The sequence below is a fragment of the Takifugu rubripes genome, chromosome 5 (assembly GCF_901000725.2).
Source record: "Takifugu rubripes chromosome 5, fTakRub1.2, whole genome shotgun sequence".
Classification (NCBI taxonomy): Eukaryota; Metazoa; Chordata; class Actinopteri; order Tetraodontiformes; family Tetraodontidae; genus Takifugu; species Takifugu rubripes.
Genome location: NC_042289.1, coordinates 13,821,331 through 13,845,994, shown reverse-complemented (window position 1 = coordinate 13,845,994; position 24,664 = coordinate 13,821,331). Strand labels below are relative to the sequence as shown.

General features: G+C 49.4%; 5 protein-coding genes across 7 annotated transcripts; 3 read left to right on the top strand and 2 right to left on the bottom strand.

Annotated features, from left to right (window-relative positions):
• The first annotated feature begins 293 nt into the window (after positions 1-293).
• On the top strand, positions 294-1,989 carry LOC115249796 (apolipoprotein L6-like). Its single transcript, XM_029835938.1, has one exon. It carries the CDS (start codon positions 1,026-1,028, stop codon positions 1,944-1,946), a length of 921 nt encoding a protein of 306 aa, XP_029691798.1. The 5' UTR covers positions 294-1,025; the 3' UTR covers positions 1,947-1,989.
• Positions 1,990-4,828: 2,839 nt separating this feature from the next.
• On the top strand, positions 4,829-9,553 carry LOC115249794 (uncharacterized). Of its 2 annotated transcripts, none has more exons than XM_029835930.1 (4): positions 4,829-5,502; positions 6,391-6,990; positions 7,146-7,256; positions 7,381-9,553. In XM_029835930.1, the coding sequence occupies exons 1-4, from the start codon at positions 5,489-5,491 to the stop codon at positions 8,345-8,347; spliced, it is 1,692 nt and encodes a 563-aa protein (XP_029691790.1). In that variant the 5' UTR covers positions 4,829-5,488; the 3' UTR covers positions 8,348-9,553. The 2 variants fall into 2 exon arrangements, with proteins under 2 accessions (XP_029691790.1, XP_029691789.1); XM_029835929.1 differs by having other exon boundaries at positions 7,137-7,256; positions 7,381-9,552.
• A 636-nt stretch (positions 9,554-10,189) lies between these two features.
• LOC105419102 (eukaryotic translation initiation factor 3 subunit D-like) lies at positions 10,190-14,165 on the bottom strand. 2 transcript variants are annotated; one of them, XM_029835937.1, is made up of 6 exons: positions 13,930-14,165; positions 11,174-11,303; positions 10,882-11,024; positions 10,621-10,813; positions 10,447-10,543; positions 10,190-10,368 (listed from the first exon to the last, which is right to left on the bottom strand). In XM_029835937.1, the coding sequence occupies exons 1-6, from the start codon at positions 14,148-14,150 to the stop codon at positions 10,355-10,357; spliced, it is 798 nt and encodes a 265-aa protein (XP_029691797.1). In that variant the 5' UTR covers positions 14,151-14,165; the 3' UTR covers positions 10,190-10,354. The 2 variants fall into 2 exon arrangements, with proteins under 2 accessions (XP_029691797.1, XP_029691796.1); XM_029835936.1 differs by lacking the exon at positions 13,930-14,165 and adding an exon at positions 11,451-11,746.
• A 1,554-nt stretch (positions 14,166-15,719) lies between these two features.
• Positions 15,720-18,703, top strand: LOC105419635 (uncharacterized). Its single transcript, XM_029835933.1, has 4 exons — positions 15,720-15,791; positions 16,672-17,172; positions 17,321-17,440; positions 17,565-18,703. Exons 1-4 carry the CDS (start codon positions 15,778-15,780, stop codon positions 18,529-18,531), a joined length of 1,602 nt encoding a protein of 533 aa, XP_029691793.1. The 5' UTR covers positions 15,720-15,777; the 3' UTR covers positions 18,532-18,703.
• A 1,122-nt stretch (positions 18,704-19,825) lies between these two features.
• Positions 19,826-24,076, bottom strand: LOC101080116 (eukaryotic translation initiation factor 3 subunit D). Its single transcript, XM_011604336.2, has 16 exons — positions 23,923-24,076; positions 23,043-23,168; positions 22,924-22,969; positions 22,685-22,821; positions 22,510-22,595; positions 22,187-22,259; positions 21,867-21,988; positions 21,661-21,793; positions 21,444-21,591; positions 21,232-21,362; positions 21,050-21,135; positions 20,839-20,968; positions 20,547-20,689; positions 20,257-20,449; positions 20,083-20,179; positions 19,826-20,004 (listed from the first exon to the last, which is right to left on the bottom strand). Exons 2-16 carry the CDS (start codon positions 23,163-23,165, stop codon positions 19,991-19,993), a joined length of 1,662 nt encoding a protein of 553 aa, XP_011602638.1. The 5' UTR covers positions 23,166-23,168; positions 23,923-24,076; the 3' UTR covers positions 19,826-19,990.
• Positions 24,077-24,664: the final 588 nt, after the last annotated feature.

The window sequence follows — 24,664 nt, the reverse complement described above, 5'->3', positions numbered from 1 at the left end:
CAGCCCTTCGGTGTACTGTGTCCCAGAACCCATCTTCCTGGTCCCAGCAGCTGTTGTGGGTGGAATATGCTCACAACACTTTGACAAGCTCTGCCACAGGCCTGTCTCCTTTCCAGTGCGCCTATGGGTATCAGCCACCCCTCTTCCCAGCCCTGAAGAAGGAGGCCTCTTGCCCTTCAGTTCAGCCTTCCTCCATCGCTGTCATCAGACCTGGGCCCGAGCTAGAGCCTCCCTCCTGAAGACTGCTGGCCGCTACTCCTCTGCTGCCAACTGTCGTCGTTCCCAAGCTCCAGAATATCAGGTGGGCCAGAAGGTCTGGCTCTCCACCCGTGACCTTCCACTGCGGGTGGAGTCCAACAAGCTGGCTCCCAAGTTCATCGGACCGTTCCCCATCGAAAGAGTCATCAATCCTGTGGCAGTCAGGCTCAAGCTTCCCCGGTCCATGAGGGTTCACCCAACCTTCGATGTGTCCAAGGTCAAGCCTGTCCGAGAGAGCCCTCTGGTGCCTGCTGCTCCTCCACCGCCTCGTCCTCGCTTCATCGATGGGGGACTCACCTATGCTGTGCGCCGCATCATCCGCTCCCGTGTTTGTGGCAGAGGCCTTCAGTATCTTGTTGACTGGGACGGTTATGGCCCAGAAGAAAGATCTTGGGTTCCTGCTCGTCACATTTTGGACCGACAGCTCCTCCGTGACTTTCATCGGCAGCATCCAGACCAGCCCTCTCACAGCATGGTCAGGGGCTTTCCTCGTCGGGGGCTTTCCTCGTCGGGGGCACTCCTGCTGCTCCAGCTCAAGAGCCAGAGGAGAATTCCCGGTCGCAGACGGGAGATCTGCAGGTGACCTTGTCCTCCTCTCAGGAATTTTAACCCGCCTTCCAGTTTCCCCCTGAAACCAACTTAGAAGCACAGAAAAAGACACTGATTCAAAGTGAAAGCACAGTTCGCATTCACAGCTGTGCACGTTCACCCCGGCTGACTTTACTTTTCTCTTCGTCAGGTTGAACTAGAACTTGAGAATTGCGTTCATGTTTCAGGACGATCTGTCGTCGACCTTCCTCCAGGAGTTTGATGAGCGGAGAGACAGGATGTTGGAGTTTCTAGATAAACTGGATGAGAGCACTGGTCAGATGGATAGGATGCACAAGAGGTCGAGGATCTCCAGCATAGCAGGCAGCTCAGTGGGGGCAGTTGGTGGTGTGATGACCATTGTGGGCTTGGCTTTGAGTCCTGTAACTGCAGGAGTGTCTCTGGGTCTGACCATAGCTGGGATCAGCCTCAGAGTCACCAGTGGAGTCAACGGCCTCATCACCACCCTCACCGAGGTGGGTGTAAAGAGTAGGGAAAAAAATAAAGCCAGCAAAACGTTTGAGGACTTCATGAAGGATGCAGGAGATCTTTACGAGTGTCTGGAAAAAGTCGGCACGAAGGAAACGACTGAAGAAGAACTTTCTGTAGCGATAGCCAAGGTGGCCGTAGGGCTGGATTCACTTGAACTTGTTGATACAGTTTCTACTTTTAGAATGTTCAATTATGAAGAGTTGATCACAGGTGTTGGTCGGTTAATGCAGGGAGCTAAAGGAGCCAGTAAAATGGCCTTCGATATCCCAGATATCGGCCAGGCAGCGGCCCAAGGAGCTGCAGGATTCGCCAGGGCAGCCAGAGCCGTCTTCATTGCACTCAACGCTCTGTTCCTCGGCATCGATATCATCTTCATCGTCAAAGACGGCCTCAGTTTAGCCAAAGGCAGCAAGTCCGAGCTGGTGAAGTTCTTTACAGCGAAAGCTGCACTGTGGCGCTCACAGATGAGGTCATGGGAGAAGATCTACGACAGCCAGAAAGAAGGTCAGGAGAGGATGAAGATACACTTGGCCGCCCTGGACAACCCATTTTATCCTGGCCGCCGTTCTGAGGAGGAGTCCAGATCCCTTTTAGATCCCAACCACTGAGGAGATCCAAGAACCCAAGCAGGTTTTTAGCATCAATCATCACCATCCAGATATCTTAAATCTTTTCTCTGTTAATTTGAGGTTCTGCAAGAGGAGCTGAATAATCCTCCTCCTGCAGCAGAATTCAGATGAGCCTTTACCACATTTAGTCCCTGTTACCTGTTACCCCACACCCCAACAACAACATGTCCACACCTGACTGTTCCTTTCTGTGTTGAGACCCTTCCTGGAGCTTCTTGCACGTCCGTGAGTCCAGTCGGTTTTGCTGTTGTGAGGTGCCGTTGAACTCTTTAACTTTATCGTGATTGTGATTAATCTATATGAGAAAGGTTTTACTGTCTGTCTATCTTCCAAATAAATCGGAAATATTCCATCTTTTGTTTGATAGTTTGTCATTTAGAGACCCTTCTGTCCTAAGTACAGTCAGGGACACAATGAAGCCACCATGGAGCTGAGACCAATGTGAATAAACTGCTAGCTTACAGTCCTAAACTACCAGTTTCAACTACCACCAGAGCTGTGGAGAGTGAGAGAAGAGGGATGTAAACAGTAGAGATGGAGGGAGGAGAACAAAGAGTGACGCTCCATCAGTGGTGCGGGTGATGTGGACCCATTTTGGTTGGTTGAAGACCAGACGAACCACCACATTCTAGACCAACCAAATCAGCTTCACCACGTGTTCCTGGTAGAAGTCCCACGCAGTCGTCAGTGTGTGAGATCACCATGGTCGTAGCAGCAGCTGGGGTGCATGTGGGGTTAGGAATGGCCAGATTTGTCTGATGTTGAATGAGGCTACATGATCAGAAAAGGTCAGCTGATCATCAAGCCTGACTCCCAGATTCCAACATCCTTGGAAGGAGCAAGAGACAAGGTGTCATTCTTGATGTCAGTGTTCTGATGGATGGATCGGTTGACCAGGAAAACCAGGAGCTCACTTTTAGCAAGGTCAAAGGCTGGAGGTGGTTGAGATTTTCTCTGAGTCCGAACGGTGTTCCGGGGGTAACGACAAGTACAGCTAGGTGTCGTCTGCATAGCTGTGATATAAAAAATAAGTAAATCGTGATTTGCCCCAGCGAGTTTGCGTATTCGGCAAAGAGCAGCGGCCCCAGTACCGATCCTTGGGGGACCCCAGTAGAGAGTGTGGATGGAAAGATGCTGGTGGAGAAAAAAGAGTTGATCATGTGAGCGATCACCAGGGTGATGGAAGGTGTGAGCTATTATCTGCTACAATATAAATGATTTATAAAGATGAGTTGATTAGATACGTTATAGTAGACTGAACTTTCTGACCATCAACTACCATTACTTTAAACACTGGTGTGCCCAGTCCCAGAGACCAATACCATCTTCAAGTTTGTTGAAAACAGAGGTGGTCAGGCTGAACTCCAATATTGATGAGAAAGAATTCAGGAGAGAGGTAGACAACCTCAACAATCTCATTCTCAAGACAAAAAACAAAGGAGATTGTGGTGGACCACAGGAAGTCCAGAAGGTCAGCCCCAGCTCCTGTGAGCATCTGTGGAGAGAGTCCCTGTCTTCAAATTTCTGGTGGTAAACATCACTGAGGACTTCTCCTGTACCACACACCGTCCTTTAATTTGCAAAAGGATCCCACAAAAAATAATCTCTTTTACTAAAATGAGGCTCCGATTGAGCCGACATTGCTGACGGGAGTTGCCACAAAATTTCCACATATCTACGCCTGTTCACAATGTTACAGCTCATCCACCTCTCTGAACACCACCATCCTGGATCAAAGACGGACAAGAATCAAGCGAAGGACAGAGGAGGAATCTGCATTAAAGTGAATAAAGAAATGGACCGATTCAAGTTCTGTTGGCCAGTCAGAAGGTTCAGAGCAAATCCAACCTTTCAAATAGGAATTCAAGAAGGAATTTTTCCGGGGCTTCTAGTAGGGAATACGTTTAATTGGGAACAGCCGTGGGCCTGACGGTATTGATAAAACAACATGTGTACTTGATGTCGTTTGGGTGATGGGTGGAGAGGCGGCCTAGGATGTGGTCGATATATTGTGAAATGTAGTAGGCAGAACTTTTGCTAACCAAGATCGATCAATCAATCAATCAATCAATCAATCAATCAATCAATCAATCAATCTTTATATAGCGTCTGCTACAATCAGAATTGTCTCTAGACCCTCTCCAGAATCCCAGGGCCTGACCCCCAACAAGCAACAGTGGCAGGAAAAACTCCCCTTTAACAGGAAGAAACCTTCAGCAGGACCAAGCTCATGTAGGCGGACCCTCCTGCTGATGGGGGGTAGAGAGAGAGGAGAAGGGGGAGGACAGGTAGAGGAGAGAATAGGTAGAACATAGAAATACATTATATTAATTAAAATACTTCAGTCTGGGGAAGTAGGCGCCTGCATTAGAGACGGCCTGCTTGTTGCTTGTCTTAGGTCCTGCTCTTTGTAGTTAATCCCAAATGCAATGACGACAATCTTTGTGTTGGGATTTGGGAGGGATTACACAACAACCTTCAAAAATGACAGGCCTTGGCTCAGGGATAGCTGTCCAGCTGTATCTACTGTGTACTGGCATATGGTTGTTATTGAACTCCCTTACGACTTGTCTTCTGTCCTCGAAGAACCAATCTTGTATCTTTCAGCTGGCTCTAGTTGAATGGTAATTGGTTCTGTTGAGAGTCATGGTGGGGAGTGTTTCTCCTGGAGAGAGGGGAGAACAGTGGAGGGCAGAGGGCTATGGTTTGGGGAAAGAGGGACTGGTAAGGGGAGGAAAGGCATCTTTTGTGGTTAGGGATGAGCTGGGGGCTGGAGAGGAAAGGGCTATGGAAAGCAGGGAGGGACACTAATCTCCTGGCCCTATTATGGTGCTTCAGTAAATGTGGATGAAGGAGGGGGTGAAAATACAGTGTTAGAAGGATTTGGTGGGTCTGCTGCACCCAGGGGCCACCAGTGAAGCAGTGCAGGCCCTACAGGTGTAGTGGGAGGTTCAGAGAGGTGTTTTTCAGTCAGAGTCAGCTTTAGAAGGAGGAGTTTAAACATTACATCACAACTGAAAACAAAAACTAATGACAAATATACTATACAGTATATTATACTAAAATAAAACGTTTCTCACCACAGAGATCTTATCCTGGTGCTACAGATCCAGATGTGGCTGATTAAATCTTTCTAATGAGGGTGACTTTAGTCTCTTACCTGCAGTCACTGGAGACACGTGCTGACCGAGGGTCACCAGAGGGGGCGCTAAAGAGCAAGCTTAAAAGATCCGGTTTGGAGATCCGTCAGTGGACAAAACGTCACTGATGGAGACTAAAAAGGAAGAAAAGGAAAAGACAAACGCCCAGCAGAAGCTCTCAAAGTCACGTGATGCAATAAAAGAGGAAAACATCTAAAGGTCAATTGCGTTGAAGCTGAGGCGTCACGCGAGAGAGTGCAAGGGAAAGTAACCAGTCCCTTGTAAACAGGCTGACAGGTAAACCTGATCGGTTTAGGATCGACCACTGATCCCATCTGATCGTCAGGTCTTCAGGGGATCTTCTGCCATCAGAGGAGGAACATGGAGTCCACCAGGTGAACTCTGCTCACACAGAACTCTCTGAAAGATTCTTTAAAAACGCAACCAAACCTCGCAGAAGCTTCCGTGAATCCACCAAAGCTGACTTTCATTTGCTCCGCGTTTCTTTTTTCGAATCAAAGAACTTGAAAAAGCTTTTGCGCACGTTGGCGAGCGATTTTATTCCGATTCAATCCCATTTGTTTTAACTGCATTTATACCAGAATACCTTTAAAAGGAAGCCGTTAAAGAGGGAGCAGTAACAAGACTAAAACCAGGAAGGCACGTATAACACCTGGATTGTTGTTGCAGCTTTATTATCGCAATGACAGATTGATGAAGTGTCATTAGATGAACGAGACAACAAACTTTTATAAAAGGCGTTCAAACCAAACAAGACGCGACTGTTCAGGACAATCGCACAACTTTTATTTTAGATATTTCCTTCGTGTTTGAGACATATGTTGCTATGTTGGCCCAAACGTTAGGACCCCATTTTAAGGCTGAGGTTAGAACAGGGTTCAGGCAGAGGTCAGGGGTCAGGGGTCGCAGATTAGATGTGATGGTTATGGTTCGGGTGGGGACCTGGCTAATGATTATGTCCATGAATGTCCTCACAAAGATAGAAGTACAAGTGTGTGTTGCTGCTGGTCTGCGGGTTTGACACTGAAATTAAACGAGTCTCAAACAGGAAGTTTTCAGGATCTGGTGCTGAACCGAGTCACTCAACATAAACGTTACTGAATGATCGTGTGATTTTAAAGCAGGCTGATCAAGAATTCACGTGTAATGTTTTAAATAAATTTGGATTAGAGATGAATGCACTGAGAAGGTTTGACTGTTTGCTGTGGAGAACCGACCTCAACTGCTGGGTCGCCTTCAGAAATGCTGCTTTTGTCTTCCAGAGAAGATCTTCAGGCCGTCTTGGGTCGCTACGCCACAGATACGCTGATACACATCAACACGGTGAAAAGCTTCTCTAACAGGATCTCCAGATGGATCCTGAGGAGGGAGATGGAGATAGAAATGATGTTGGACATCAAAGAAAGAGCTGGGAAGGTCAACCCCAGCTTCAGTCATGTCAGCCAATCAGAGAACAAAGGGAGAGCTCTGAAGGAGTACACGAGCAGCATCTTCACCCTGCAGGTGAACCTGGACAAGAAGTTTGCAGCGCTGGAGGAGGAGCTGGCAGAGGTGCTGAAGGCCACTCTCAACGGTCTGCAGGAACTTGATGAATTCCTGGATGGTTTGGAGAAGCTGGCCTTCACCTCCCTTCACGTCTTCAGGGAGAACAACAACATGCTGCACCTTCCCCCCGGGATCAGCCTGGATTTGGTTCAGGACATCATCACTGCCGCTCAGCAAACCTGCCCTCTCCGGTTGATGTTCATGCTGGACACAGACGACTTCTTTCTTCCTCAACTGCAAAACTTGGAAGTGCTGCTCATCCAGCTGAACAAATACGTGATCATCAGCCAGCTGATGTGTGACAAGATGGAAAAAAGGTAAAAAAAATAAATAAATAAAAATTTCAAAGTTGAAGCACCACAGTCTGAAACAGATCTCCTAACCCAGATGGAGAGATGGATCATATGCGGTGTGTCTCAGAGCATTAGCATGATGCTAACTTCATGGTGTTTCTGCATCACAACTCTTTCAGCGATTGGCGTCCACCAAGGAGCACAGAAACCAACGTAGAGCTGCCGGTGGATTTGTCTGAAGACCACATCCAGGAGATGCTGACTCACATCAAACAGCTACATTCTATCAGGTAAAACCTCAACAGGAAATCAGCTTAGAAGCACAGAAAAAGACACCGATTCAAAGTGAAAGCACAGTTCGCATTCACAGCTGTGCACGTTCACCCTGGCTGACTTTACTTTTCTCTTCGTCAGGTTGAACCAGAACTTGAGAATTGCGTTCATGTTTCAGGACGATCTGTCGTCGACCTTCCTCCAGGAGTTTGATGAGCGGAGAGACAGGATGTTGGAGTTTCTAGATAAACTGGATGAGAGCACTGGTCAGATGGATAATATGCACAAGGGGTCCAAGATCTCCAGCATAGCAGGCAGCTCAGTGGGGGCAGTTGGTGGTGTGATGACCATTGTGGGCTTGGCTTTGACTCCTGTAACTGCAGGAGTGTCTCTGGGTCTGACCATAGCTGGGATCAGCCTCGGAGTCACCAGTGGAGTCAACAGCATTGTCACCACCCTCACCGAGGTGGTTGTAAACAAGAGGGAAAAAAATAAAGCCAGCAAAACGTTTGAGGACTTTATGAAGGATGCAGGAGATCTTCACGATTGTCTGGAAAAAGTCGGCACGAAGGGAACGACTGAAGAAGAACTTTCTGTAGCGATAGCCAAGGTGGCCTGTCAGTTGGCTTCACTTGGGAGAACTGTGGATGCACTTGTTGATGCAGTTTCTGCATTTAGAATGTTCAAGTCTGAAGAGTTGATCGCACGTGCTTCTCAGGTCGTGTTACCAGGAGCTAAAGGAGCCAGTAAAGTGGCCTCAGATATCCCAGATATCGGCCAGGCAGCGGCCCGAGGACCACTGGCATTAACCAAGGTTGCCAGAGTCGGCTTCATTGCACTCAACACTCTGTTCGTCGGCATGGATGTTTTCATCATCGTCAAAGACGGCCTCAGTTTATCCAAAGGCAGCAAGTCCGAGCTGGTGAAGTTCTTTAGAGCCAGAGCTGCACTGTGGCGCTCACAGATGACATCATGGGAGAAGATCTACAAGAGCCAGAAAGAAGGTCAGGAGAGGATGAAGATACACCTGGCCACCCTGGACACCCCATTTTATCCTGGCCGCCGTTCTGAGGAGGAGTCCAGATCCCTTTTAGATCCCAACCACTGAGGAGACCCAAGACCCCAAGCAGGTTTTTAGCATCAATCATCAATCATCACCATCCAGATATCTTAAATCTTTTCTCTGTTAATTTGAGGTTCTGCAAGAGGAGCTGAATAATCCTCCTCCTGCAGCAGAATTCAGATGAGCCTTTATCACATTTAGTCCCTGTTACCTGTTACCGATGTCCACACCTGACTGTTCCTTTCTGTGTTGAGACCCTTCCTGGAGCTTCTTGCACGTCCGTGAGTCCAGTTGTTTTACTGTTGTGAGGTGCCGTTGAGCTCTTTGTAACTTTTCTTCAGATCTATGAATTGTGATTAATCTATATGAGAAAGGTTTTACTGTCTGTCTATCTTCCAAATAAATCTGACATATTCCATCTTTTGTTTGATAGTTTGTCATTTAGAGACCCTTCTGTCCTAAGTACAGTCAGGGACACAATGAAGCCACCATGGAGCTGAGACCAACGTGAATAAACTACCAGCTTACAGTCCTAAACTACCTGTTTCAACTACCACCAGAGCTGTGGAGAGTGAGAGAAGAGGGATGTAAACAGTAGAGATGGAGGGAGCAGAACAAACATTGAAGCTCCATCAGTGGTGGGGTGATGTGGACCCGCTTTGGTTGGTTGAAGACCAGACGAACCACCACATTCTAGACCAACCAAATCAGCTTCACCACGTGTTCCTGGTAGAAGTCCCACGCAGTCGTCAGCGTTTGAGATCACCATGGTCGTAGCAGCAGCTGGGGTGCATGTGGGGTTAGGAATGGCCAGATTTGTCTGATGTTGAATGAGGCTACATGATCAGAAAAGGTCAGCTGATCATCAAGCCTGACTCCAAGATTCCAACATCCTTGGAAGGAGCAAGAGACAAGGTGTCATTGTTGATGTCAGTGTTGTAATGGATGGATCGGTTGACCAGGAAAACCAGGAGCTCACTTTTAGCAAGGTCAAAGGCTGGAGGTGGTTGAGATTTTGTCTGAGACCGAAGGGTCTTCCGGGGGTAACGACAAGTACAGCTAGGTGTCGTCTGCATAGCTGTGATATAAAAAATAAATAAATCATGATTTGCCCCAGCGAGTTTGCGTATTCGGCAAAGAGCAGCGGCCCCAGTACCGATCCTTGGGGGACCCCAGTGAGCAGGTGAGGAGCCGTCGGCTGACCTGAAACATGCAATATGAGAACCAAAGACTGAGCAGATGTTGGGGCCTTTGGAGTGTCTCTGCCAGACAATTGGGCCGTTTCCATGGAGGGGCCACCCTTGGGTCAAGGAGGTCATCTCTGGACAGGAACTGATCTGCTTCAGAACCGCCCTCTTGATGTACTTTGACAGGAACGGGAGACCCAGTTTTCCACTTGGGTCGGACTGAGGTGTCACCCGAGCCTCTTTCAACGAGGATGTAAAGATGCTGGAGGACGAGGAAGAGCTGGTGGTGCGAGTGATCGCCGGGGTGATCCGTTCTGTCGGAGGGTGGTTGGGACGGGGACCAGTGGACACCTCACTCTCCGAGGAGCCGCCTCAGGCGTCGCCCAGCTCCACGACCTCCCGTCCTCTTACCTGATGTCTCGGTTATACGATGAATAAATTAATTTCACAATCTAAACGTCCTTTTCTTTGATTTTAAAGGTTCCCAGAACAGTTGAGCATCATCGCGATCGACCAGATACGACAGGATTCTCCTGAGCTGTTCGTGCTGGAAAATATTGGAATCTTGTGAATAAAAACTCATAAAAGTCAATAGGAAAAATACTAAATATTATATTTAAAGAAAAATGAATCATTTTAATGTTTGCAGTTGATTTTTAGATAAAAAAGTTGAAGTAAAAAAGAGTTGAAACTAAAAATCTCAGGTGGCCAATTCAGGTTTTATTCAAGGTGGAAAGGAATCATCTGGAGTTTGATGATGGTTCACGTTTGCAGAATTAAAATACACCTCAGATGAGTTTGAACTCGGTTTGATGCTGCAAAATCAGGTGACGATGATGATGAAGGCTGCTGGTCACCGAGTCCTTCAATTGTCCTCGTCTGAAATGAAAAACATTCCGCTTTTGTGACGCGTTCAAAATGTCATTTTTGTCCATTTAAAATGTTCAGCGTTCTCACCTTCCTCCTCCTCCTCCTCTTCGTCTTCATCCTCCTCCTCCTCTTCTTCATCAGAACTGAAGGTCCCATCGGGCAGGCTGTACACCCGGATCACTTGCTGCAGGACGCAGAATGAAGCCGTTAGCTCCCAGTGCGCCCCCTGCTGGCAGCTTCTCAGGTCGGGCAGGGCCTCACCTTGTTGGGGTCATTCAGGATCAGGTACTTGCCCTCGTCCAGCTTGCGGCAGATGTCGATGACACAGCGGAGGATCCCCCAGGCGTTCTCCATGCTCAGGTTGATCTGGCTGGCAAACTCGTTAGGTTTGAACTGCTGCGTGCCCAAGATGACGTGGCGGGCCGAGTCCTTCACGTGGTAGCGAGACACGTACCTGCGGAAGGTTCCATCTTGAGGCCTCTGTGTGTGTGTGTGTGTGCGTGTTGTGTGTGCTCCTCTCACCCCAGCTTCAGGTACTCTGATCCAGCCAGCATGGCGCAGCAGGTCCAGCGGGCCAGCTTGTAGCTGTTGTTCTTCAGCTCGGTGGCCAGGACGGCCCCCCTCTGAGAGTCCAGCTTCTGACGCCAGTCCACGCCGTTGCAGTACTGGCCGATAAACAAGAGGGACATTACTGCACCTCCCACCAGGTACTCGGGCACATCTGAGAAATGTGTCTCTGAAAGTTTGCTTGGAATTTGTTTAGCCCGCTGCCAACACACAAGGTTTCCATGGTAACCGGTGTAGAAGCCCTCACCCTGGAGTCCCACTCGTTCAGGGTCTTGACGTTGATGAAGGACACCTCTCCCTTGGCGCCAGTCATCACGGCATCGTGCTCGCAGCAAACAATCAGGTCGATGTCCTCGCCGAGCTTCCAGTGACGGTACCTGAGCACACGAGCAGAGCTTCAGCCGCTCTGACGCCGCAGACCAGACCAACTGGGCGTGGTCCAGATGTGATCCGGTCTCTGGAACCCCAACAGTGTTGCACCACAGCAGCGGTGTCAAGCTGAACAGACCTCAGGCTGCACTCACACACGATCAATCAGCTGTAGACTGATACCGGGTAGCAGCGGCGCCGCAGCAGGATCGGGACAAACAGCAGCTCGCAGATGGACTCGCTGATCTGACCTCATTGGCAGCTGAGGCTTGAAGTGGGTCCAGGATGGTGGTTTTAGATTCAGGGAGGAGGAATTCCATCCTGCAGCTGCTGCATCAACAAGTAGCTGCTGGGCTGAAAATGGCTGCTCTGCTGCTGCGATCATGCAGCTCTGCTCTGAGATGTGGACCTCCTCCCCTGTCCCTCCTCTGGACATGTCCACAGCACCTCAGCCTGGCCTCTCTGGCCTCACCTCCAAACATCTAACCCGTGCTGATCATTGCTGATCCTCTCCATGTTCCTCCCAAAGAGAAGCTCCAGCTTCTTCATCTCTCCTCCCTGGAACTTCAGCGTCTGCCTCCTCTCCAGGGCACACCTCCACCTCTAGCTCCTCCTCCCCCTCTAGCTCCTCCTCCCCCTCTAGCTCCTCCTCCACCTCTAGCCCCTCCTCCACCTCCACCTCTAGCTCCTCCTCCACCCCTAGCTCCTCCTCCTCCACCTCTAGCTCCTCCTCCACCTCTAGCTCCTCCCCCACCTGCTCTCTCTGCACACCTCCACCTCTAGCTCCTCCTCCACATCTAGCCCCTCCCCCACCCCCACCTCTAGCTCCTCCCCCACCCCCACCTCTAGCTCCTCCCCCACCTGCTCTCTCTGCACACCTCCACCTCTAGCTCCTCCTCCACATCTAGCTCCTCCCCCACCCCCACCTCTAGCTCCTCCTCCACCTCTAGCTCCTCCTCCATCTGCTCTCTCTGCACACCTCCACCTCTAGCTCCTCCACCACCTTTAGCTCCTCCTCCACCTCCACCTCTAGCTCCTCCTCCACCTCCACCCCTAGCTCCTCCTCCACCTCTAGCTCCTCCTCCACCTGCTCTCTCTGCACACCTCCACCTCTAGCTCCTCCTCCACATCTAGCTCCTCCCCCTCCTCCTCCAGCTCCTCCTCCACCTGCTCTCTCTGCACACCTCAGGATCATCTGCAAACATCAAAGTCCATGGAGAGTCCTGCCTGACCTCATCTGTCCAGAGCAACAAGACGAGGCTCAGCTGATGGCTGGTGCAGTCCTCCCTCCACCGGTCTCCTCCCTACTGTCCTACAGCTGTCCTCCATGTCCTGGTCCACTCCAGCATATGTCTCTGTCCTCTTTCTTGGTGTGACTCCGTCCTGCTGCTCCCAAATCATCAGTCTGGCTTCTGCTGCTCTTCACCTCAGCTTCATCATGTGGATCATCCACTTTATTCCTCTGTAGGTGCCACAACTCTGCAGGTCTCTTATTCTTCAAGAGCTTCTTCTCATTGGTTCCTCAGACATCTTCACAACCTATTCAGGTTGTTGGAAGTGTCTAATTGTCACTTCCAGACCCACAGGTAGCTCATCAGGACCACTATTGCTACTTCCATCTCTACAACATTTACATCTTCTGCTCTTTGCTCTCTCTTATTTTCCTCATTCTTCAGGTCCTCAGAGTTCTCCGTCGATCTTCCCGTCATGCACATCTCCATCTCAATCGTGATCATTCTTACCTGCGGCACCTTCTCACATCTCCAACTCTCCTTCTGAGACCTGTGATTCTTTCTCATCTCCTAATTGTCCATCCTAGCAGACAAGTCATCACGCACCCTTTGTTTGACCTTTGTCACCTTGCCCTTCTCCTTATGCTGTATCTCCTGAACTCCTGTCCTCTCTCTTCTGTCCTGGCCGTCTTCCACCCCTTTTCCCCGACTACGGTCCAACTTCCTTATTCCTCCACCAGGTCCCTTTGTCTCCTCCCACACTAAGTTCTTACCTACCGGTACTTGTCTACCTGATCCCCTGAGCTGAACCTGTCCAGCCTGGAGTATCTCATGACCACCTAGGACCTGTCTCTACTCCACCCTCCTCATCCTCTTCTCCATCTTTGTCCTCTCGATCTCCATCCCTTCGGTGAAGTCTGCCATCATCAGACCTTCTGGGTTCGTCTCCTGGACATCGTCTCCTGGACATCCTGTGGAGCTTCATCTCATCGCTCTCTCTGACTCGCTTTCACCTCTAGAAAATTCTTAGAGGAGCCAAATCCATCGGTTTTGGCTCACATGCATCAAGGCTGGAAAGTCATTATGATTATGGGCGGGGTTCCAGGAGTGGTTAGGCCACGCCCAGCAACGCCCTGCAACTCATTTACCGCTCTTGTATTTTATGCTGATTGATGTTGCCAGAGACTCCGTAAATCACCCGTGTTGCACCTGTTTCACTCTTATGTCACGCAGATCTGACACCTGCCCGTACATCTGTGTCCCACCTAAGTCACACCTGTGGCAGTGGTTCACATGTCCACATGACCCCGCCTCCAATATTAGTCAGTGGGACGTCCCAGCACAGGTGCAGTCAGGTGTGTATCCTGAGCCAGAAGAAGCAGGAGTGTGTGACACCTCTTACCTTCCAGGCAGCACGTCCTCCACAGGCCAGAGTGGGTCATCACCTCCTCGTTCTTCTTGCTGGTCTCGTTCTCGCTCATGGCCTTGGTCCTGCAGACCCCGCGGGAGTACAGCCAGTAGTCCGTGCCAACCGCGATGGTCATGAGGCTGAAGGCCGCGAAGGCGCCCACCGTGGTCAGCAGCATTTGGACACCACGGTCGAACAGACCCATGTTTCCACATTCCATGAAAGGGGAACCCCCTTTCCTCTTGATGTACAGGAAGTAAATATTTGAAAATTTACGGGACCAAACCAAACCGAAAAAATGGGATAAACTCAAGCAGGAGAGGGAGGAAGGAGGCGGAGGAGGTGGTAGGAGCCTTATGGTTGCGTTTGGGTGAGGAGCAAAACAAGAGAAAAAGTGGTTTTTAAGAGAGGGGACAGTAGGAGGAGGCAGGGACGCCCCCCCTCTGGTTTCTTTAAAATCACAATCAGCTTCAAAGAGCCTCAAACTGGAGAAAGATAAACGTCGGGCTGGTTTGAAGATGCGACAGCAGAACAAACAGGAGAAGCTGATTTCTTTCAAAGGTTACAGCTGAATGAAGCTCGGACGGAGCAGAGGCTGCTGGTGGGAGCTGGCACGACGGTTCAACATGTCCAGGTTTGTTTACAGCGCTCCAGCTCATCCGCTCCTCTCAATGTCACCATGCGGGAGCCAAAGCGGGACAAGAACCAAATGAGGAATCTGCGTAAAAGAGACGAAAGAAACGGATCGATTCAAGTTCTGTCGGCCAGTTTGGAGCAAATCAAATCGTTCGAGTAGGAACGCAAGAAGAGAACGAAAATCCAAATGAAACGCACGGGTTCTCCTTCTTCCTAAAATTCTGGTCCCCAGTTTCCATAAGGAGCCCTATAGCTCTGGGGGGCTTCTCTCCGAAAACAGGGGTCTGCGCACAGAGGAGGTCGGTCCGTCGGTGATCCGGGGAGAGCGGACAGCATCCGGCAAAACACGCCGACCATCACTCGACATGGAGCCGGCAGGAAGAGGGCGAAGAGCGCGTGCGTGTGCGTGTGCTGCCGCGGCCGGAGATGCTGCTGCTGCTGCTGCTGCCGTGGATGGACAGACGCGCCGGGGCCGAATCACACCCTGGCCGGACCCGCGCCTTCAGCCCGGGCGCCATGAAAGAGGAAGAAAAAGGGAATAAATTCTGATGAATGTTCTCCTCCTCCTCCTCCTCTTCCTCCTCCTCCTCTTCTCTCTGCTCAGATGCGGGCGCACGCAGGAAGCAGAATTAAATAAAGAGAGAAGAGGGATATTACACAACAACCAGGAGAGTCAGAGATCCGGAGCCGCTGCTGCGGTCACGATGTCAGCAGACAGGCCGGCCTCCATCTGTGTCCGCCCGCGGAGAAGAGCAGGAATGTCAGTCTGGAGAGGCTCCGCTCCTCTTCCTCTGGTGACGTTTTAAAAAGACGCACGCGTGTGTGTGCGTTAGTGCGTGTGTGTGAAAGCGCCATCCAGCCTGTCTGTGGAGTTTGTCGCCCCCTGCTGTTTAAACATCACATCACAACTGAAAACAAAAACTAATGACAAATATGAAAGTTTAACCTGGATTATTAAACTAAAATAAAACTTTTCTCACCACAGAGATCTTATCCTGGTGCTACAGATCCAGGTGTGGCTGATTAAATCTTTCTAATGGGGGTGACTTTAGTCTCTTACCTGCAGTCACTGGAGACACGTGCTGACCGAGGGTCGCCAGAGGGGGCGCTAAAGAGCAAGTTTAAAAGATCCGGTTTGGAGATCCGTCCAGTGATCCCATCTGATCGTCAGGTCTTCAGGGGATCTTCTGCCATCAGAGGAGGAACATGGAGTCCACCAGGTGAACTCTGCTCACACAGAACTCTCTGAAAGATTCTTTAAAAACGCAACCAAACCTCGCAGAAGCTTCCGTGAATCCACCAAAGCTGACTTTCATTTGCTCCGCGTTTCTTTTTTCGAATCAAAGAACTTGAAAAAGCTTTTGCGCACGTTGGGGAGCGATTTTATTCCGATTCAATCCCATTTGTTTTAACTGCATTTATACCAGAATACCTTTAAAAGGAAGCCGTTAAAGAGGGAGCAGTAACAAGACTAAAACCAGGAAGGCACGTATAACACCCGAATTGTTGTTGCAGCTTTATTATCGCAATGACAGATTGATGAAGTGTCATTAGATGAACGAGACAACAAACTTTTATAAAAGGCGTTCAAACCAAACAAGACGCGACTGTTCAGGACAATCGCACAACTTTTATTTAAGATATTTCCTTCGTGTTTGAGACATATGTTGCTACGTTGGCCCAAACGTTAGGACCCCATTTTAAGGCTGAGGTTAGAACAGGGTTCAGGTAGAGGTCAGGGGTCGCAGATTAGATGTGATGGTTATGGTTTGGGTGGGGACCTGGCTAATGATTATGTCCATGAATGTCCTCACAAAGATAGAAGTACAAGTGTGTGTTGCTGCTGGTCTGCGGGTTTGACACTGAAATTAAACGAGTCTCAAACAGGAAGTTTTCAGGATCTGGTGCTGAACGAGTCAGTCAACATAAACGTTACTGAATGATCGTGTGATTTTAAAGCAGGCTGATCAAGAATTCACCTGTAATGTTTTAAATAAATTTGGAGTAGAGATGAATGCACTGAGAAGGTTTGACTGTTTGCTGTGGAGAACCGACCTCAACTGCTGGGTCGCCTTCAGAAATGCTGCTTTTGTCTTCCAGAGAAGATCTTCAGGCCGTCTTGGGTCGCTACGCCACAAATACGCTGATACACATCAACACGGTGAAAAGCTTCTCTAACAGGATCTCCAGATGGATCCTGGGGAGGGGGGAGGAGATAGAAAAGATGCTGGACATCAAAGAAAGAGCCAAGAAGGAGAAGTTTGCAGCGCTGGAGGAGGAGCTGGCAAAGGTGCTGAAGGCCACTCTCAACGGCCTGATGGAACTTGATGATTTCCTGGATGGTTTGGAGAAGCTGGCCTTCACCTCCCTTCACGTCTTCAGGGAGAACAACAACATGCTGCACCTTCCCCCTGGGATCAGCCTGGATTTGGTTCAGGACATCATCACTGCCGCTCAGCAAACCTGCCCTCTCCGGTTGGTGTTCATGCTGGACACAGACGACTTCTTTGTTCCTCAACTGCAAAACTTGGAAGTGCTGCTCATCCAGCTGAACAAATACGTGGTCATCAGCCAGCTGATGTGTGACAAGATGGAAAAAAGGTAAAAAAAATAAATAAATAAAAATTTCAAAGTTGAAGCACCACAGAGTCTGAAACAGATCTCCTAACCGAGATGGAGAGATAGATCATATGCGGTGTGTCTCAGAGCATTAGCATGATGCTAACTTCATGGTGTTTCTGCGTCGCAGCTCTTTCAGTGATTGGCGTCCACCAAGCAGCACAGAAACCAACGTAGAGCTGCCGGTGGATTTGTCTGAAGACCACATCCAGGAGATGCTGACTCACATCAAACAGCTACATTCTATCAGGTAAAACCTCAACAGGAAATCAGCTTAGAAGCACAGAAAAAGACACCGATTCAAAGTGAAAGTACAGTTCGCATTCACAGCTGTGCACGTTCACCCTGGCTGACTTTACTTTTCTCTTCGTCAGGTTGAACCAGAACTTGAGAATTGCGTTCATGTTTCAGGACGATCTGTCGTCGACCTTCCTCCAGGAGTTTGATGAGCGGAGAGACAGGATGTTGGAGTTTCTAGATAAACTGGATGAGAGCACTGGTCAGATGGATAATATGCACAAGGGGTCCAGGATCTCCAGCATAGCAGGCAGCTCAGTGGGGGCAGCTGGTGGTGTGATGAGCATTGTGGGCTTGGCTTTGAGTCCTGTAACTGCAGGATTGTCTCTGGGTCTGACCATAGCTGGGATCAGCCTCGGAGTCACCAGTGGAGTCAACAGCCTCGTCACCACCCTCACCGAGGTGGGTGTAAACTGGAGGGAAAAAAATAAAGCCAGCAAAATGTTTGAGGACTTCATGAAGGATGTAGGAGTTCTTTACGATTGTCTGGACAAAGTCGGCACGAAGGGAACGACTCTAATAGAACTTTTTGTAACGATAGCCAAGGTGGCCTGTCAGTTGGCTTCACTTGTGAAAAGTGTGGATGCACTTGTTGATGCAGTTTCTGCATTTAGAATGTTCAAGTCTGAAGAGTTGATCGCAAGTGCTTCTCAGGTCGTGTTACCAGGAGCTAAAGGAGCCAGTAAAGTGGCCTCAGATATCCCAGATATCGGCCAGGCAGCGGCCCGAGGACCACTGGCATTAACCAAGGCTGCCAGAGTCGGCTTCATTGCACTCAACACTCTGTTCGTCGGCATGGATGTTTTCTTCATTGTCAAAGACGGCCTCAGTTTATCCAAAGGCAGCAAGTCCGAGCTGGTGAAGTTCTTTACAGCCAGAGCTGCACTGTGGCGCTCACAGATGACATCATGGGAGAAGATCTACAAGAGCCAGAAAGAAGGTCAGGAGAGGATGAAGATACACCTGGCCGCCCTGGACACCCCATTTTATCCTGGCCGCCGTTCTGAGGAGGAGTCCAGATCCCTTTTAGATCCCAACCACTGAGGAGACCCAAGACCCCAAGCAGGTTTTTAGCATCAATCATCAATCATCACCATCCAGATATCTTAAATCTTTTCTCTGTTAATTTGAGGTTCTGCAAGAGGAGCTGAATAATCCTCCTCCTGCAGCAGAATTCAGATGAGCCTTTATCAAAATTAGCCCCTGTTACCGATGTCCACACCTGACTGTTCCTTTCTGTGTTGAGACCCTTCCTGGAGCTTCTTGCACGTCCGTGAGTCCAGTCGTTTTGCTGTTGTGAGGAGCCGTTGAGCTCTTTGTAACTTTTCTTCAGATCTATGAATTGTGATTAATCTATATGAGAAAGGTTTTACTGTCTGTCTATCTTCCAAATAAATCTGAAATATTCCATCTTTTGTTTGATAGTTTGTCATTTAGAGACCCTTCTGTCCTCAGTACAGTCAGGGACACAATGAAGCCACCATGGAGCTGAGACCAACGTGAATAAACTACCAGCTTACAGTCCTAAACTACCTGTTTCAACTACCACCAGAGCTGTGGAGAGTGAGAGAAGAGGGATGTAAACAATAGAGATGGAGGGAGCAGAACAAACATTGAAGCCCCATCAGTGGTGGGGTGATGTGGACCCGCTTTGGTTGCTTGAAGACCAGACGAACCACCACATTCTAGACCAACCAAATCAGCTTCACCACGTGTTCCTGGTAGAAGTCCCACGCAGTCGTCAGCGTGTGAGATCACCAAGGAGGTCATCTCTGGACAGGAACTGATCTGCTTCAGAACCGCCCTCTTGATGTACTTTGACAGGAACGGGAGACCCAGTTTTCCACTTGGGTCGGACTGAGGTGTCACCCGAGCCCCTTTCAACGAGGATGTAAAGATGCTGGAGGACGAGGAAGAGCTGGTGGTGCGAGTGATCGCCGGGGTGATCCGTTCTGTCGGAGGGTGGTTGGGACGGGGACCAGTGGACACCTCACTCTCCGAGGAGCCGCCTCAGGCGTCGCCCAGCTCCACGACCTCCCGTCCTCTTACCTGATGTCTCGGTTATACGATGAATAAATTAATTTCACAATCTAAACGTCCTTTTCTTTGATTTTAAAGGTTCCCAGAACAGTTGAGCATCATCGCGATCGACCAGATACGACAGGATTCTCCTGAGCTGTTCGTGCTGGAAAATATAGGAATCTTGTGAATAAAAACTCATAAAAGTCAATAGGAAAAATACTAAATATTATATTTAAAGAAAAATGAATCATTTTAATGTTTGCAGTTGATTTTTAGATAAAAAAGTTGAAGTAAAAAAGAGTTGAAACTAAAAATCTCAGGTGGCCAATTCAGGTTTTATTCAAGGTGGAAAGGAATCATCTGGAGTTTGATGATGGTTCACGTTTGCAGAATTAAAATACACCTCAGATGAGTTTGAACTCGGTTTGATGCTGCAAAATCCGGTGACGATGATGATGAAGGCTGCTGGTCACCGAGTCCTTCAATTGTCCTCGTCTGAAATGAAAAACATTCCGCTTTTGTGACGCGTTCAAAATGTCATTTTTGTCCATTTAAAATGTTCAGCGTTCTCACCTTCCTCCTCCTCCTCCTCTTCGTCTTCATCCTCCTCCTCCTCTTCTTCATCAGAACTGAAGGTCCCATCGGGCAGGCTGTACACCCGGATCACTTGCTGCAGGACGCAGAATGAAGCCGTTAGCTCCCAGTGCGCCCCCTGCTGGCAGCTTCTCAGGTCGGGCAGGGCCTCACCTTGTTGGGGTCCTTCAGGATCAGGTACTTGCCCTCGTCCAGCTTGCGGCAGATGTCGATGACACAGCGGAGGATCCCCCAGGCGTTCTCCATGCTCAGGTTGATCTGGCTGGCAAACTCGTTAGGTTTGAACTGCTGCGTGCCCAAGATGACGTGGCGGGCCGAGTCCTTCACGTGGTAGCGAGACACGTACCTGCGGAAGGTTCCATCTTGAGGCCTCTGTGTATGTGTGTGTGTGTGTGCGCGTGTTGTGTGTGTGTGTGTGTGCGTGTTGTGTGTGTGCCTCTCACCCCAGCTTCAGGTACTCTGATCCAGCCAGCATGGCGCAGCAGGTCCAGCGGGCCAGCTTGTAGCTGTTGTTCTTCAGCTCGGTGGCCAGGACGGCCCCCCTCTGAGAGTCCAGCTTCTGACGCCAGTCCACGCCGTTGCAGTACTGGCCGATAAACAAGAGGGACATTACTGCACCTCCCACCAGGTACTCGGGCACATCTGAGAAATGTGTCTCTGAAAGTTTGCTTGTAATTTGTTTGGCCCGCTGCCAACACACAAGGTTTCCATGGTAACCGGTGTATAAGCCCTCACCCTGGAGTCCCACTCGTTCAGGGTCTTGACGTTGATGAAGGACACCTCTCCCTTGGCGCCAGTCATCACGGCATCGTGCTCGCAGCGAACAATCAGGTCGATGTCCTCGCCGAGCTTCCAGTGACGGTACCTGAGCACACGAGCAGAGCTTCAGCCGTTCTGACGCCGCCATCATCCCCCCCCCCCCCCCCCCCCGAGACCAGCGCCTCACCTGTAGGCGACAGACGCCACCTCGCTCTGGTCCATGTCCTCCTCTACAAAAGGGTTTGAGTTTGGAAACTTGTAGCGCTCTGAACCCTGAAAGACAAGATCGCCCGTCCAGGAGACAAACGTCAGTGTCTCCAATCCGGGTCAGGAATGTCCTCAGCAGCTAAATTCTGGCCGTGTTCTCACAATGCGCAGACACTGCTGGCTGAAGTTGTGGTTGATGTAGGTGGCCTCCATGGCCAGGTTTCGTGGAGAGTTGAAGGAGTTGCCCTCATCCTGCGGCGGCTCGTTGGCGGTCTCACTCACAGTCAGCAGGTCTGAGAGCAACAGTGGAAACGCCACGTGTGAAGGTGGAACCGGACTCATTTACACGGGAAGCTTCCAGAGTCTGGACTCACCAAAGTCAGAGTTGTCTCTCTTATCAAAGAACAACTTGTTGCCGACTCGTTGCACGATGATGTCCCAGGAGTTGACCGAGCGTGTGCAGCACATCAGCGTGGCCAGGATGGCGTCGGTGGCGAACACATTGCCCTGAGTCTTCGCCAGCTGAGGAGACGGAGAGTGTTGCCGTCACCATGGAGACAACCAGCTAACCGAGGAGAGCGCCCGACTAACCTTGCGGATGACGGGGTCGTCGGTGGTGGTGACGGTGTGGAAGATCCTTTTGATGCTCTTCAGCTGCTTCTCGTTGCGTGTGGTGATCCGGTCAAAAGCCTTGTCATAGTGCTCAAGAGCTCCGCAGCACTCACTGCAGGAAACAGGAAGTCAGTTCGTCACATCCTGTGAGACCCGTCAAAGCAGCGGCGGGTGGTTCGGCTTACATGTCCACGGGGTCGGCCACCTCCATATATCGCATCTTCATCAGCCTGGGGAAGTCCATCTCCTCCTTCACCTCCCACTCACTCCTCACCTCCACCGAGGAGTCTCTGGGCTTCAGCTGAGCCTGCAAGGAAAAGGGGCGGGGCCAGGTCACATGGTGCAACAGCAACAACCCCCTACAGGTCCAGCTCAGCAGTGCTGGTCAAACTGGGGTTTCAGATCCTTTCCCCAGAGCAGTCAGATGGACGTCTGAATTACCCAGCTGAGCTGTGATCAGACCTGGACAAACAGTTAATAAGCAGCTGGAGTCCAGAAAAACTACCTGCGATTTCTGGTCCCATTTCTGACGGACACCAAACTGCTTTTGGAACTTCTTCTGGAGACGCATCCTCTCCCTGAAACACACACACACACACAATTGAACAAGTTTTCCTCCCCAGTAACAGCACGACTCCATCGTGAAGCGTCGTGCCAGAGGGAGTGTGGGTGCCGCCAGACCACGGCAGGAAACTAAAGTTCTGTTACAAGAACTTCAGGGCTGCTGCATCTTGTCTGGACACATCTAATATTCACACAAAGCTGCAGTTTAATAACATGGATGGCTAAAGTCCAGAGCTTTGTCTCTGGGCTGGGAGAGAAGCTCACCTCTCCTTCTGCTTGGCACTCTTTGGAAGTGTCTGCATGTTGAACTGGGTCAGGTTCCGGCGGTCCTTGTCCCTCCGCAGGTTCCGCTGTTGGACCAAAATCCAGATGACAAATGTTACGAGAGCTTGGAAAGATTCGAGCTCAGAGACCTCAGCATTCTTGCAGATGGCCGTACCTGAGCAAAGCGCATGCGGTTCCTCTGGTAGGCCGTCTTCTGCGTCTTGGCCGTGTCCACTAGCTGGAAGCTCGTCTCATCCTCCTCATGGAAGTAGGCGTATTGACTGCCACCACCGAACTGAGATGAATATTTATCTAGAGACCAAATACAGTGAGTGACCGGTGTGATGGGGTACGAGCTTCACTTCTTACATGAGGAATTTAATGACAATAATCTGTTGTTCAAAGTTCTCTTACTTGTGTATCTCTTGTCCTGATAAGTTGCTCCAGTCCAATCAGCAACCTGGCAAAAACGTGACATTAAAAATGGCAACCAAGCGTCTTTCATTGTGAAACGCTGCCTCCAGCAGACTAACCTTCCCCAGACGGTCTCCTTTGCTGAAGGGCTGATACGGCATATCCTTGAACTTCTCTGGGACTGCACATGGACCCCATCCAGACGGGTTGTCCTGGATCACCGGGGCGTTGAACTTGGCCATGGCCTGAGTAGATATGAAAAGTGGTTCCTTAAAGGGCCCTCGGGTGGCAACAGTGTTTAAGGTGTTCCATTTAATTTGTTGTGCACATGTAAAGGGTCTCAGCCAAAGAACAGCACTTTTTCTCCAGCAGTGTTCTCAAACACACTGATCAGCTTGCGCAGTGGGCTAAACATCATTGACCCACCATGTCAGTCACCCACCAACAGCATCCAGAAATGTGCAGCGGTCCGAATAACTGCTGCAGAGCCTGAATATGGCTAATTAATGATCAATTACATCAACTAGTAACGAAAACACGCTCGTCACTTCTGCATTCAAAAACAGATTAGAAAATATCAAATAATTTAGGGGAAATACATATCAGGAAAATTCGTTTTGTCGGGGATTTTTCCATAGAAATTGTCCGACATCTGTGACGGCTGCGCTGACCGAAGCAACAGAAACGACAATTACAAACGACCGAAAGATCAATTCGCAAAGACGATTACACAGCAATTAGGGAAAAGCTGATTTAAAGAAAAGAAACAAAAAAGCGACAACGAGAAATGTATACGGTACTTATATCCTCAAGTGTACGTGCTCCAATTAGCTAACACTGGCTAATGCTAGTGCTACTCATTTTGCCAGGTGGTCGACTTAGCGGAGCTAGGCTAACAGGGTGGAAATACTCAAACGGTCACATCTAGTTGTTTATGATCAAGCTTCAAATAAAACCGAGAGGGTACAACTTTGATCTGAACGTGCGCATTTTTCATACCTGAGCGAAAGTGGTGTGACACTATATCGACTTAAATCCAGCCAGTGCTCAAACGCCGCAAACCTCCGACAGAGAGCCGGTGAGAAAGGAAGTTTTGAGTTGCTGTAAAGTAGAGTGTACTTCCTGCCGTATGATGAGCAAAGTTGTCGTAAATTAAAATAGACGTTCAGCATTTGACGACGTAACGTGTCATCGGAAATTATAACGTTCATAAATTAATAATTAATGTGCATTTGAATGTTTCAAAAAACGAAATAAACCATACGAGATTTATTTGGTCAACGTTTACCAAGACTATCAATGCTTTACTAACATTTGAGTTCCACCAAGTGTTGAAGTCTTCATTGCATTTAACATTACTTTATTACCTAGAATATTTAATGTTATGTTTTATATTAGCTGAAATTAGCGAATGTGACTAAACTCACTGACAGTTGACCAAGGAAACTTATGAAGCTGCTGAATAAGAGGTTTCTGAATCTTTGTGGAAAGGTCAGCAAGGAGAAGAACAGAATGTGAATAACTGGATAACCGTTGATAGCTGTGAACTGTGAATAACCGTTGATAGCAACACCTTGTGATGAACAATGTATTCTGTGAGATAAGGAGTTAAGACGAGGCTCCCGGCCCCCCAGAGAGAATAATCATAGCACTCACACACTGTTGGGGGGTTTGTTCTGATCTGCAGGCCACAGGACACAATCTGACTGTGGTCAGTGAAAGGCCTGCAGCCCAAAGCTCT